At 37.4% G+C, this 14715-nt stretch overlaps 2 protein-coding genes and 2 non-coding genes across 4 annotated transcripts; 3 read left to right on the top strand and 1 right to left on the bottom strand.

Annotated features, from left to right (window-relative positions):
- Nucleotides 1-561: 561 nt before the first annotated feature.
- LOC137743960 (small nucleolar RNA R12) lies at nucleotides 562-649 on the top strand. The gene has a single exon (XR_011069565.1). It is a non-coding gene; the product is annotated as a small nucleolar RNA R12 (small nucleolar RNA).
- Nucleotides 650-753: 104 nt separating this feature from the next.
- On the top strand, nucleotides 754-842 carry LOC137743951 (small nucleolar RNA SNORD24). Its single transcript, XR_011069557.1, has one exon. It is a non-coding gene; the product is annotated as a small nucleolar RNA SNORD24 (small nucleolar RNA).
- Nucleotides 843-4474: 3632 nt separating this feature from the next.
- On the top strand, nucleotides 4475-8131 carry LOC137741747 (TATA-box-binding protein-like). Its single transcript, XM_068481469.1, has 10 exons — nucleotides 4475-4624; nucleotides 5253-5372; nucleotides 5845-5932; nucleotides 6273-6344; nucleotides 6712-6762; nucleotides 7002-7046; nucleotides 7146-7238; nucleotides 7629-7730; nucleotides 7832-7905; nucleotides 8014-8131. Coding segments are annotated over exons 2-10 (645 nt in total). The 5' UTR covers nucleotides 4475-4624; nucleotide 5253; the 3' UTR covers nucleotides 8015-8131.
- On the bottom strand, nucleotides 7900-11295 carry LOC137741746 (2-oxoisovalerate dehydrogenase subunit beta 1, mitochondrial-like). Its single transcript, XM_068481468.1, has 13 exons — nucleotides 10957-11295; nucleotides 10400-10511; nucleotides 10247-10282; nucleotides 10055-10114; nucleotides 9900-9957; nucleotides 9709-9806; nucleotides 9492-9581; nucleotides 9317-9385; nucleotides 9099-9185; nucleotides 8830-8925; nucleotides 8666-8743; nucleotides 8477-8563; nucleotides 7900-8381 (listed from the first exon to the last, which is right to left on the bottom strand). Exons 1-13 carry the CDS (start codon nucleotides 11151-11153, stop codon nucleotides 8346-8348), a joined length of 1104 nt encoding a protein of 367 aa, XP_068337569.1. The 5' UTR covers nucleotides 11154-11295; the 3' UTR covers nucleotides 7900-8345.
- Between the last annotated feature and the right edge of the window lie 3420 nt (nucleotides 11296-14715).

The following is a 14715-nucleotide window of genomic DNA, read 5'->3' as shown; positions in this document are numbered from 1 at the left end:
CAATATGAACTTGAAAGTTAAAAGAAACTAACAAGTATAACGATGTGCGGAAAATAAGATCTAGCTAAATCTCAATTGCTCACTCATAAAAAAATGTTGGAGTACAGAGAATCTGCTTATACAAGCACGGCATCTGGAGGCCCAATACTTGCATTTAAGGGCCGAATTAATGTGGGCTGGGATGAGTTGTCCATTGGGTTTTCGCGAGAAATTAGAGACAAGTGGGATGAATAGAGAGGACCGCCGCCTCCCCTATCTCGTTTTGTAGTCGTCTAGGGTTTTAGTTGTACCAGCCCTATAAAAGGAGAAGGAAAGCTCCATTCACTTCCAAATAACAGACCCGACTGGTTGCTCTTGCTGGAGGCTGTACCCGCCTTATGCCTCCTACTCCTCTGATTTTCCATGTTTCTTTCCCTTATGCCTCCCGCTCCTCCGATTTTCCTTGTTTCTTTATTATTTCTCTTTCGGGCTTTTATTTTTCTTTAATTTCAAAATTATATATTTTTTTGTTTCTGCAAATAAATTGTTTGTTTTTGGAGGGAGTATTGATGGATTGAAGGATGTAGAATGATGAAAAAAATTGGACGGATTCCCAATGATAACATTCATTCGTGTCTGTATGATATTAAACCAGCTACTTCTGACTACATCATTCAATCAATTCCCTCCATTTCCTCTTTTTGTGTTTTTAAAGATTTGATCTGAGTGTTACTGTTGTTTTTGTAGAATTATTAGGAAGAAATCGTAGGGGAAGGCCGGTGATGTAGATAGGTATTTGCTACTCTTGATGGGAAGGGATCCTTCCCATCTGATGAATCTTATCCACCAAGATCTCTGAGGCCTTTCTTCTCTCTCTGTCTGTCATTGATTTCATGTTGAATCAGTTGAAACAAACAATTCTAAAGGTGTCGGAGCAAAGTTGATTATCCTGGATTGGATTTTGTTTCCGGAATGATTATTAGTTATAGTTGTGAATGTGTGATACAGACAGAGGGTCAAAGTAAATTTGGAACAGAGAGTAGGACGACGAGAATAATTTTGACAAACGCTTCTCCCATTAGTTACAAAATCCTAAATAAACTACTCAAAATAGATGGAACTTAAATTTGAATCCAATCAAGAAAAGTAAAAATGTCGAGTTAGAATGTGGAAGTTCGTGCCAACCAGTAAAAATGTTGTTGAATCTAGTTTAAGTTTTGAGTTCAACAATCTCGCATACCTTCTCTAATCCAATACTGTCAATTTGGATTTAAGAGAGTTTTAATGAATTTTTTTTAGTGATAGATTTCAAAGGAAATAGACTTTATATTTCTTGATGGATTTTAGGAGATTTATATGGATTTTCATTATGATTTTTGTGGATTTGTATGGATTTATTCCGTGGATTTCTTAGGAATTTGAAAAAATTAAAAATCACACGCAGAGCCGACGGATCATTTTTAATGAAATCATGTGGCTGTGACGCAAACAACTCCAATGCTCCAATGTGTGTTCAGTTATGGGTCTCCTCCGTCTAACCTTCATTCAGTCTAGTAGACCGACCACAAGCCGTAAGCTGTAAGCATATTCACCATGGTACTTCCATTCCCTTTCAATCCCATGCTCACCAGTTTCCTAAACTTCAATGCACACTCTAGCTTCCTGCCCTCCCAACACCCACCAAGCATAACATTAGAAACCACATTTCATTAATTTCCGGCAAGCTCCACTTCCCCACAACGACAATACATATGAATCAACAAGTTCTGCACATGCAGCACAGAGTTCACCCCAAAACTAGAATGTATAGCTATTGGGAACAAAGCTCGGAACAACGCCTAACTCACTGAGCTTGTGCAAGTTATATGGGTTTGGGGTAATGGAGATTGGATAATTTTTGGCGATTTGAGGCGATTTTCCATTGAAAATTGGTTTCTTGCGAGGAGAACATGGGAGAAAAAAACTGATTGCAGCAATATGTTAAAAAATATTGAACCATCGGATCTCAGGTAGGGCAAAAAATGGAGGAAGATTGTTCCTCTTCTGAGGAAAGAGAGAACTTGCCAGAACCCAATAGTTGTTTAAGAGTAGAATTTGAAAAAAAAGATCCATGATAGATGAGAATGAAGACGATGAATTCGAAGTCGAAGAGGACGATGGGATGTTTTCCGAAGGGGAAGGTATAGATGAAGATGAAGGGGTTGGGAGGTTCATTTTTGTTTGAGGGCGTGAAAAGAAATCAGATGGGGGATGGTAGGATTCCTGATAGCATTTGGTATGTATACCCTCCACTTTCAAATTCATCAAAATCCCTCTCTCATTCAAATCCTATCAAATCTTTTGGATTCTTACTGACTTTGGATTTAGATGTATTGTTTAAAATCCTCTTAAATCCTATTTTGACTATACCATGATTTCTAAATCGTTTAAAATCCTCTTTTAAAATTGTAATGGACTACACCCTAATTTTAAAATCTATTAAAATCCTATCAAATCCTATTTTGACTACATCCCTAAAACTCAAATTTTGTAATATTCGTCTGAGGGTATAACCAGCCCATCGAAATTTGCCTTTACATCGAGATTTTAGTCCAATCCCACCAAAAGAAATGTTATTTAATGAATAAAAATAAAATTTGAGTTTTTAGTATAATAATCTTCAATGCACATCCTAGACATAACAATTAATCTTAAAGTTGTGAGTTAAACTATTTCCAATCCACAAACCTCAAAATTGAATTCAATCTTTTCTTTTCCAAAACAAATACTCAAATTTTAAAACTCAAAATGTTTAAAACTCATCTGACCTTTTCAGCAAAAGTGAGATCGAGATATTTTAGACTTTTTTTAATTGATTTGTATATGTATACTGTCACCACTAATTCGTGTAGATTGTATAGATTGGCCTAGTAAATCTCTGTATAAATAAACAGTAAGACTAGGTAAATTAATTTTGTAAACAAAATGATGTGTCACTTATAAAAATAATCTCCTTAGTCAATATTTAAGTAAAGATAAGGGTAATGCTAGAGCGATCAAAATTTTAAACCAAATTTGCAAACCAAATGATGTGTCACCAAAGCCACTTAGTACTACGGTCTAGTGGTATTCATTAGTACTACGGTTTGGTGGTATTCCTCTTCACTTGTAAGTGAGAGGTCATAAGTTCGATTCTCACCAAATGCGAAGTTGAACCATATTATTGCTAACACATTGTAAGACAAAACTCACCTCCTCTCCCTTAGCATAGATAATATATTTGTTAAAAAAAAATGATGTGTCACTAATAAAAAATAAGCACGTTAATTGACACTTAATTAGTAATCCAATCATCAACAACCACATCATTTGGTTTACACAATGTTGGTTAAAATTTTGGTCTTCCTAACATTATCCCTTAATTAATAATCAAATTATCAATTTCTTTGTCATTTAGTTTATAAAATTTAGTCTATACATTAGTCTCCCTAGCATTACCCATAAATAAATGATAGTTTTATTGGAACCCCACATATTATTGAATCCACCACACATACTAAAATATTGTACATTTATTTTTTAAATTAAAAATGACCTTAGTGTCATTTAGTACTAGAGTCTAGTGATATTCTTCTTCACTAGTAAGTAAGAGGTCTTAGGTTCAATTCTCGTCAAAGACAAATTTGAACCAAATTATTGATAACCAATTGTGAGGCTAAGCCCATCGTCTTCCCCTTAATGTAAATAATATCATTTGTTCAAAAAATGATCTTAGTACCCTCACACCCCACACACACAAACACTCCACACCAAACAACTTCATTCTGGTGGTGGTATTATTTTGCGTGATATGGAATCCAATGGATTATCGTGTGCTTCATATCATATTTGATAGCTTTATGGTTTATGCTCACCTGGTGTTTCTGATACTCATTCATACACCATCTTACTTTAATTCTGGCAATGCCTGAAGATACATGGAAGCTGCTAGAATAACAATGACATTCAAAGAGTGTTACTAGACTAGACATGCTTTTAGAAGCCGAAAAAGAGTTCAAAACTAGGTGGGGCTGATGATAATGGGGAAGCTGCTCGAGCTTTAAACACGCGTTCTAGGTATAACACTAACTGGGTTTTGACATTTTCTTAGTGGATGAAAATTTAGATTGTATTTCCAGCATCTTGAAATTCTGAGTTTGGTAGTATGGAGTCATCGTTGTTGTGGAATCCGAAGCAGAAACCGAAGCGTAATATGGCAGTGAATTTGCACGCATCGGTCGGTCGGTCAGTCAGCCAAAGGAAACAAAAACAGAAAAGGAACGTGGCAGATTTCTATAAGAGAAAGGACCATGTCACGGATGCAATGCCAGATTAGATTCCAATAATGGCCCTCGTAACTGGTTGAAAAAAGCGGGTAGGCAAGAGGGCATTACGGGGAACTACATTATACAGTATTAGGGTAAGATGCATTCCAGACCCACACCAACACAAGACGCTGTCCTCCTCTCTTTTTTTAAGCTTCGGAATACAAAATTCTTGTATAAAAGGGAACCCCCATTCAAAGTGTTACCGCTCCTCCTCCTCTTCCTAAGTTCTAACCCAACTCCTCCTCCTCGATTTCTCGATTTATCGATTGATCTCGCGGTCGGATCTCTGCAACCAAAAGGTCCGATTTTTTTATTCAAACTTCAAACTTTGGACAAAACTATCCTCCTGATATGATTTCTTTTTCCCCGTACTTAAATCTTGAAGATGATCCGTCCTTTTCATGTTCCTAAACGATAATTAAGAAGAATATTTGCCCCAACTTTAAAAAATTAAAACAAAATAAAAGATACTTAAGAATCATACCCGAAATCCCAGAAACAACTCATCTGATTTTCTCAGGGATGGTGAAAGATTTGTTTACCCATTAACAAAGAACACAAAATCCTATCTTTTTATTTATTTATTATATATATTTATGTTGTGTGTGTGGGTATTTTTGTTTGATCTTCCCCTTTTGTCTCCATGAAAAGGAAAAAGAGAAGATTAACCTTTTTTGTTAATAAGAAAATTGATGTTTGGGTATTATTGGGATGAGAAAATTGATTTTCCCTTGGTTTGTTTTGATCGGGGTCTCATATGGGATCCATATGAGTATTATCAGAGTATGTATGTATGTATGTATGTATGCATGTATGTGTGATGGATGGATGGATGGCTGGATGGTTGGATATATGTATCAAACTGGCTTGGTTGGCTTGTATAATTTAGTTTGTATGATTGTGTGATGGATGGTGTATAATATGTAGAATGGAGGCACAAGGTCTCAATCAGTACCAAGTCGATAAAACAAAGGGAATGGCAGAAGAAGGAAGCCATCCAGTAGTAGATCTGAGCAAGCACCCTTCTGGGATTGTCCCTACTCTCCAGTGAGTTGTTTCTTTCCACCTCATCAAACTCTCATAATTCAATTTACACAAGCCATTTGCTTTCACTTGCAATCAGTTATTGTAACTTGTCATGTAGTCAAGCCACCAGTTTGTGCTGCGTCCTCATCCAGTAATATGTTGAATTATTATGTTGGCTGTTGTTGGTCGTTTCTCTGTTTAACTCATCTTTCTCCATCTCCACACTTGCTTGTACCTTTGTTTCATGTTAGCATGTTTTATGTGATCACCTGTGCTGTCCATGTGGATATTCATCCGTGGAACCATTGAATTCAAGTTACATGATTGGGCTTGCTGTATGCCAATTATTAATGATAGATTTGTTGATACTGATGCAAATATTTATTAATCTAGACATGGCAAAAATTTATCTGTAGTTATATATTTTCTGAAACTCTGAGCGCTTTTCTTGATTTACTTCATGCGCTTAACAAGGTTTTGTCTGTGCTCTCAGGAATATTGTCTCCACAGTCAATCTGGATTGCAAATTGGATCTTAAAGCCATTGCATTGAAAGCTCGTAATTCTGAATACAACCCAAAGGCATGTGATGTTTCGAGCATAGCTTCCCCCGCTCTCTTCTCCTCTATTTTTTTTTACCTTTCTTTTGTTCAAGAGCTATAATATTTTTTATACAATGGATCCCTTTTGTGGAAGCCTTTGTTTAACAAGTACATTAACGTTTGGGTAGTTTGTTGTTCCCTAGGTCTGTGTAGAAACAGATTTTACTGTTTAGATGGAGCGCAATTCGGTTCCAATTTTATATATTTAGATGCTAGAGTTGCTACGATATCTATTTATATATGTATACAAAATCGGTTTTCCTTGTTCAAACTTCAAAGTCATCTTTATATTGCACACTAATTCTGTTGTACCCTTGCAGCGTTTTGCAGCTGTGATCATGAGAATAAGAGAGCCGAAGACCACTGCCTTGATATTTGCATCCGGTAAAATGGTAAGTCTCAATTTCCAAGGATCTTGTTCCCTCCCTTTTTCTGTTTTTCATTGACTTCTATAGATTTCTGCATCTTATGCTTTGATTTCTAATCATTTCAAATGATTAATAGATGAGGGTTTGTTTTATTTATGGTCTCCCTCTCCCTCTCCCTCTCTACCCTTTTGTAATAGGTAAAAATTCTGTAATGATTTCAAATATACCAAAAACCTCTCGTCTGTTTCTTATATCCTTAGCTGTGGCAGCATTGGTAGTTGATAAATTTTATGCCTCTTTGCGATTTTATGCATCTCTCTTCCCTTTTCAAATCATGCTAATTAGTCCTTCACACTCATGTTAATGCTGGCGCATTATTGTTGTGGTATAGGTTTGTACGGGAGCTAAGAGTGAAGAACAATCGAGATTGGCAGCACGAAAGGTATTCTTATTCCTTTCCACAGTTACCAAGTACATTTATATATGGGGGTAGTTTTGGATGTCCCATTGTCCATATTCTGGCTTCTGTTTGAAGTTTTATCCAAAAAAGGAAGAAGCCATTTTGGTGTTTTTGTTTAAACCATGCAGCTCTAACACATGCAAATAGCCCTTCGGTAGATTTTAAATATGGTGTAACATGTCGTATTTACACAATCTTACATGACCCTCTTTGTTCTTCAGTATGCTCGAGTCATCCAGAAACTCGGTTTTCCAGCTAAGTTCAAAGTACTCTCTCTCTCTTTCTCGTCTCTCAAACACGCACATGCTTTATGCTTTGCACTATCACTTATTAAGTTTTTAATCTGGCTTCAATTTGTGGTGCAGGATTTCAAAATCCAAAATATAGTTGGTTCTTGTGATGTAAAATTCCCCGTAAGACTTGAAGCCTTGGTAGTATCCCATTGTGCTTTCTCCAGCGTGAGTTTTCTGGCTTCACCTTTGCGTCTGTTTTAGCAATCATATTAAAACTGAATATCTTTGAACAAGGTTTCTTATTGTTGAGGGTCCAAAGTTTCAGGAAAGGGTTTGTGCTGGAAACCGGATAAAAACTAAATTTACTGGACGTAACGTTAATAGTTTACTTCAGCCTGTACACCTCTCGCATTTGGTAACTAATGACATGCATCTTAAGTTTGTCAAACACAGTTTCTACTTTCTACTTTTCATCATTCTACCTATTGTTGTTTGAGCATGAGGAAGCTGGTAGATTAATCTAGTAGGAAATTTCTTCTGGAAACAAATTTTTGTGCTGCTAATCCGGAAAAATTCCAGTTAATCATCTGAAAGCGTTTCTGTTGTGGTGGCCAGTATGAACCAGAAATTTTTCCAGGCTTGATATATCGAATGAAACAACCGAAGATTGTGCTTCTCATCTTTGTGTCTGGAAAAATTGTCCTGACAGGAGCGAAGGTGATAGTTTCACAATGCTTGTTTTGATGTATGAGTTTTCGGTTTTATACTTTATTATGTTTGTACATTATCTGGAGACCATTGTCATTTCGATGATTCAGGCAAGAACCGAGACGTATGAAGCCTTTGAGAACATTTACCCAGTTCTTACAGGATTCAGGAAAAATCAACATTGGTATGAAGTTTAATTATTTAATTATGTTAAAATTCCAATCAAATTTCCGGTACAAACACCAATTATGCTTTTATAACTAATGTCGTTTCATCTTCAAATTGACGGCAGACTGTTTCTGGGTAAGCACAAATCATATTCTTGGGGCTGAATGCTGCGGAAATTGGGCAACTTGCCTGGGTTGAATTGTTGATAAGAAGATTGTGCATTGTTGGAGTAGCCAATGAATATAAATTTTGACTCTTGGTTCTGTCTTTTGTTTAGTTGAGTGATGTGATGTTACCTTTAACAAAATGCAAGTAAACAAGTAGTTTTTGACACAAATCTCTCTCTCTCTCTGTGCTGGTTTCTTTTACACACTGATACTGGTTTAGATTGAGGAAGAACTGAAACGTTTATTTCCTCCATCATGTGCAAGACTAGATGATAATGGGCTCATTACACTAGAAATTTACGGTTGATTTGATTGCATCCAATATCTGCATCCAAGGAAGAAAAAGAGGGAGAAGTTTACATAAGCACAGAGCCAGTATCAAAAGCAAAAGCCATTTTGGAAACATCTCGAATGACTAACCTTGTTTTTGGTGGGCATATAAAAGGGCTCGAAGATGAGAGGGAAGGGGGTATCCAAACCGCATACTCTTGCAACAGGTGCTTCTAACTACACAACAGTTCAAAGATAAAGTTATCAGCTCCCTCCACAACCTTAGCAAAAGTTAACCACCGAAACATCTAAACAGAAAACATAAAGGCGCGAGAGTACCCTTAGGAAGCAGCGTTCAATAATTGAAGCGGATATTTCAGCACCAAATCCTCCAGTAACTGGCGCTTCATGACTTATCTACAAAAAAGGGCATTCGATTCGTCACCAAGAGTGCACCAACCGATTTTCATCAAGTGTCCCCTGTAAACAGATACCATACTTACAAGAAGCCTTCCTGTCTTTCTGACAGAGGCCTCCACTGTATCCTTGTCCCACGGTAAAAGAGTTCGCAGGTCTATCAGTTCGCAAGAAATTCCATCCTGAAAATTCTCACTAGTCATTTAGCATTCATTTTGACTATAAGGATGAGATAATTGTAACCTTGACAATTACATGAACCTTCGCCGCATAAAATAGACAACACCAAATCAAATGTAGTGATTATACAGAGCAGAAAGGGAATAATATTTTCTAGCAGTCGGAAAAAACATACTTTTTCGGCTTCTTTACAGGCCTGTTCCATTACAGATAATTGAGCTCCCCAACCAACAAGCGTTATATCAGTGCCCTCTCGAATTACCTGCGTATCGCAGTTCCAATTTTCAAGTATGAAGTTCCATCAATTATATCAAAAACATGACCGCAAGTCTCATTCTTTTTTTCAAACATTAGAAACTTGGACTACAATGCAACTAGGCGGGTAGTGTGTACCTCTGCCTCTGATAAAGGCAACATGTAATCATGCTCAGGAACCTCTTCTACTGATAATCTGTATAACCACTGAAGCCCAGGTTGTTTTTGTAAAATTTCATATCAAAATTTTTTGTCAAAATAATTTTATTTGCTAATGGAAAATTAATTTATTCTGTAACCAAAACTAACCTACCTTTGGTTCAAAAAACACAACAGGATTTGGATCACGTATGCACGACAGCAATAAGCCTTTTGCTTGGAGTGGACTTCGAGGGATGACCACCTATACGAATTTTTAGTACTCTTTAGATATCAAGTTTGTAGTACTCGTTCAAAGAAAGGATCGCAAAAATGCAGCAAGGGTTTGTGGGGGCAAAAATCACAAAGTGATTGAATGGAAGAAAACATACTTTGAGACCAGGGGCATGACAGAAGAAAGCTTCAGGAGATTGTGAGTGATAATGTCCACCGTGGCCGACAGCTCCATAGGGGGCTCTTATTGTTAAACCTAGTGAGTAATAAAAAAAACCTCATAATGCGCAAATAACATGTGGGAAGAAAAAAGTACGGTTCCCAAACGATCAAGAAAAGGAAGTTTCACCTCCACAATTAAATTGATTTCCACTTCGGTATCTGAACTTTGCAGCTTCGTTGACAATCTACAAAGTGAGATTCACGCAATTAATTATCATTTTTCATTTGTGAGGCTATGAGGCTATGACTGAACTCATCACTGAAGGGAATTGGGATGCATGCCTGATCAAAAGCTGGAAAAATATAATCTGCGAATTGGATTTCTGCTACAGCTCGATTACCCTATCAAGTCAGATGAAAACAAGGGTAGTGAGGCTCGTGCCTATAAGATAAGATAAAGAACTGAAGGTAAAATTTGAATGGAGGTACGTATGATTGTAAAGGTCACGTGTAAGACTAAACCTTCAAACTTACCATAGCTGCTAGACCAATGCCAAATCCTACAATGCCCTGGGTGTAAAGACAAAAAGGGAGGTTATCAAGTTGACAGAAGACATATTTAACATAGTGGAAGGGAGGGATACATGGTAAATTGGTACAACGGAAGACATAAAGCCCGCCGGGTACCTGTTCACAAAGAGGGGTATTAAAAACCCTTTGATTACCGAAGCGATCAGCTAAGCCTGTTGTGCAGCGGAAGACCCCACCAAAGCTCACATCTTCTCCAAATACATAAGAACTGAGAGTGAAACGAAAAAATGAGTTAAGTGATTAACCCATATGCTAGGCTAGGCGGCGCATAAGAACAATGAGGTAACTGATCAATCCAAAATCACACTGGTGGGTGCATCGAAATCTGGCATGAACATCTGTAAAATTCAAGCTGTAAATTTTACCGAATTTGATATTTTTCAGCAAAGTCAGTCGAAGTTGCAAAACTCGTGGATGATGATATATATAATTGTTTACAGTGGAGTCGATAGACCGAAAGCAAGATTACCATCTGATCTAAGAGATAAGATCACATCACAATCACCTACGATTCAATTAACGAGAATAGTTGAATGAATGCAGAGCAAACCCAATTCAGAAAACGATTAAAAACACCGCAGATCGAATTCAGTCCAAATTATGAAGCAAGCAAGCAGATACAACAGGTAGAATTGAAGAAAGAAAGTGCTGACCGAGGATCAGTTTCCAAGGCGATGTGGAGCGCTTGGTTGATGGCAGAGTAGAGGTTCAATGATTTGCTACCCGTGCCACGAACAATCGTTCCATCACCGGCGGCGGTGGAGGAGGAAGAGGAAGTGGAGGTTGCAAATGGCCTTCTCCTGACAACTCCAAGCCCTTTAACCAATCCTCCAAATCTGCTCAGCCCCATTTAATCACTGAAAACAGAGAGCAAGCGAGCTCAATCTCTTCGAATGGAAGACTCAGACGAAAAACTAAAACTTGATGATGATCTTATCTCATTCTCTTCACTATCACTAATCACGCTATTGCATTTTTTGGTAGCTAAGATTTCATTTGGTATTATTATTTTATTTATTTTTACTGATAAATTGGAGTGAATCCATCCACAGTACACGTGTTCAGTCAGTCTTTCATAGTACAGTCTGAACTTTCAAGTCAACCTCTTCTATACCAACTTAAATTTTGAAGGTAAAATGTCTTTTATGCCGTATTTCATAACCACCATAAAAGTGATCTTCCTAGCATTTTTCTTGCTATGTTATGTGACAAAACATAACTATAAGTGTGCTGCAATTTTTAATTTTGTAGTTTTAATGATTTATTTTTATATATTTGCTCAATCATGAATTTCAAAAATTAGAAAGGAAATGATAGATGCTATCATGAGGATGACGGTTACTGCAGTGGTGAAAAGCATTCATATCTAATATACATTCTGGTGCGGGTTCAATCCTCACCAATCGATTTCCCTCCTCTCTAAAAATTAACTAATTATTTAACACACTAGCACTACTCAAAAGAAAGGAAATGATTGATACAAAAACCAATATTAGAGGTGCATGTAAGAACGTGAAATCATTAGGCAAGAGATGCCAATGTGATCATCCAAGTGAAACAGTACATTCCAGACATGCTAGAAGTTAAGTGGTCAATTCTGAATTAATCTCTCAAACTTTTAAGAATGTAAGTTACAAACTTAACCATCGAATGTGTTGGATTTATTTAATGCAATTATTAATTAAAAGTCATCCACCCAAATGTGGAGATGGATTATGCTAATATCTCTTGGTAATACCTTTTATTGTTATTAATAGATATTCTCTTATGGAATATGCTTGGCATAGTAGGCTAGGGTTCGCCTCCTAGTTTTCACTCTAACCCTAGCTAAATAGTGGTCTTAGGGAGAGGGTTTAAGCAGTCTGTACAGCAGCCATTCCATACCCTCATAGCCAAAATTCCTAGAGAAATTTCTCCCACACACCCTTCACACAAATCTCTCCCCTATAGTTTGGTTCTACAAAACTAGGTTTGATCCTTGCGTTAGAGCACATGGTACGTAGGCAATCTAGCCGGGCTAACAAAGAAGTCTAGTAAGAACGAGATGGTGGTCAGAAATTCGTCAATTCCGCTAGGTATAACCTAAACGAATTCTATATATTATTGCACATATTTCCAACAGAATGAATTTTGAGGTTTTTAGCCCAGGAGTCTGAACTTACGTTTATATATTTTGATCTCTTTACTTTGCCGTGCTTTCTCCTATATCTATAAACAACTGCCAGATGACAGCACCTATGGTGTTAAAAGACTATTGGCTACAATTGGATCAGAGAAGGCGCGGTGGTTGGCAAACCAATTACAAGATGGAAATAGGAAAGATCCAAATCCCGCTCGATTAGCCTTCAATTACAAGTGAAGATTACATACGCTATAAGAATACTAAAGCGACAAGGACTAGTAACACACTCCTAACCCTAGGAGGGATTGGATCCCAAAAGAGGATTATGTATACCACCATATGGAACCCGGCCTATGTCTATCGAAGTACTACTCCTCCACACTCATATGAACTTATTATGGAAAGACATAGATATCTCATGACAAAGCGTTCATGGTCTGATCTTCGCATTGAACTCTTAAGCCTAGTGGCTCAACGTCTCTCCTTTTTTGACCTGGTTCGCTTCGGTGTGGTATGTAAGAGTTGGCGGCAAGCTGTTCTAGATGGGGTTCTCAGTCGACCTGTAAATGATATGCCATGGTGCATGAACTATGCTTGGTTTGAGCATGAAAGAAAAATCATAAGCATACTGGAGCTCTCTGATTTAATGGCAAAACAAACCTACTCCGTCGGACAAATCATAAGAGAAGAAGCGAGAGAATTGTTCGTTGGTGCGAAAGTTTGTGCTTCGAAAAAGGGTTGGTTGCTTCTCTCTAAGAAATGTACAGGGCATTCATGTATCTTCTTTTTCTATAGTCCTTTCTGTAATAAGATTATAGAACTGCCACCATTGGAGTCGAAATGTGGGATCTATGAACATGCTGCCACATTCACGAAGGTTCCAACTTCTCCTGACGGTTGTCATGTTTATGTCGTATTCGGATGCGATGACAGCATAAGATCATGCAACCTCAGGAATCGAACATGGAGTACTATCTCCTTACCTAATAATCTCTGTCACAGACGAATATATGATCTGGTATATTTTGATGGAATCTTACTTTGTAATTTTCGATCAAGTTATTTGGGTGCGTTCACTACCGAGCTTCAAGTCTGGGAGACGATGGACTTGTTCCCCTTCCTAAAGACGCCGTCGCTGCAAAGACAAGAGTGGGACTCACCCTCTAAATCTTACTTGGTTGAAGAGTCCGACGGGAAACTCTACTGGTTAGTATGTGTATATTGGTGGCATGCTCTTCAATTTGATCGGTCAAACAATAAGTGGGCTAGGGTCAGCTATGGAGAAGTGTTTAAAAAACGAACGGTGTTTTACGGGTGCCCATTGTCAATTTCAACAGGTCCCCTTGTGGGGGAAGCAAGTGATGAATTTGCAGGCAAGACTTTCTATAAAACGGAGATTGACATCCTAGGTGAGAGATGTATAAAGTTCCAAAACAAATCCCAAGCGAAATGGGATTTTGAACTCTTGTGGAAGGAAAAGGAAAATTTGCTAAGGGCGGCTATGATTCAACTTCCGGATTCCATTGATTACAACAAATGAAGGTTCAACAAATTATTATTTTTTTGGTGGTATAGCAATATTCTAAATTACTTTCATCGAAATGAAGATTCAAACTTTTATGCAAAAGAATATGTATAAAACGAATATCTCACATTTTCTTTATAATGCAAGCAATATGTGACTATAAATGTAATATATCCGTTTCATGCTAACATAAACTTTTTCTCGACTAAGTTAATAAACTTCCTAGTGTGTATTGTGTTTGATTATGTGTGTGACTTCAAAGTTCAATGGACAAAGGGAGAGAATATCTGAGACACAAGTTAGCATAGAAACTAGAAAGGAAAAGGGGTGCTTGGGAATGTTTAGAGGTATGGGATATGAGAACAAAGGAGGGGGACAAAAGTGAGGGTCTTCACTCTTCTGTCGTGATTTGAAGTCTAAAGTGAAAAAGCAATCTGAGTATGTCTGACCATGTCCACACTTATTGTTCGGGATTTGAAATTTTTCTTGAACTTCTTCTTTTCCGTACGTTCGATTTTTCTGTGTTTTGTGCACGTAAATTTTCCCAACATATTATCTTGTATTTGGGCAGTTTACATTCTTGCCAACTCCACGCGTGAGGTGTGCATTAGTCAATACAACATGCATCTGTCACAGTTTGGACACAAGCTTAGGTCAATAAGGCCTCGTTTGGCACACCGTATAAAGCACCGGATAGTACTAATTATATGAGTACGGTGTTTGGTGTCCGTTCGTATTAAATAGTCATCGGATTAAATAATCCGA

This window comes from Pyrus communis, chromosome 8, assembly GCF_963583255.1.
Source record: "Pyrus communis chromosome 8, drPyrComm1.1, whole genome shotgun sequence".
NCBI lineage: Eukaryota > Viridiplantae > Streptophyta > Magnoliopsida > Rosales > Rosaceae > Pyrus > Pyrus communis.
The sequence above is the reverse complement of the archived record's forward strand: the minus strand, read 5'-3'. Positions and strand labels throughout refer to the sequence as shown.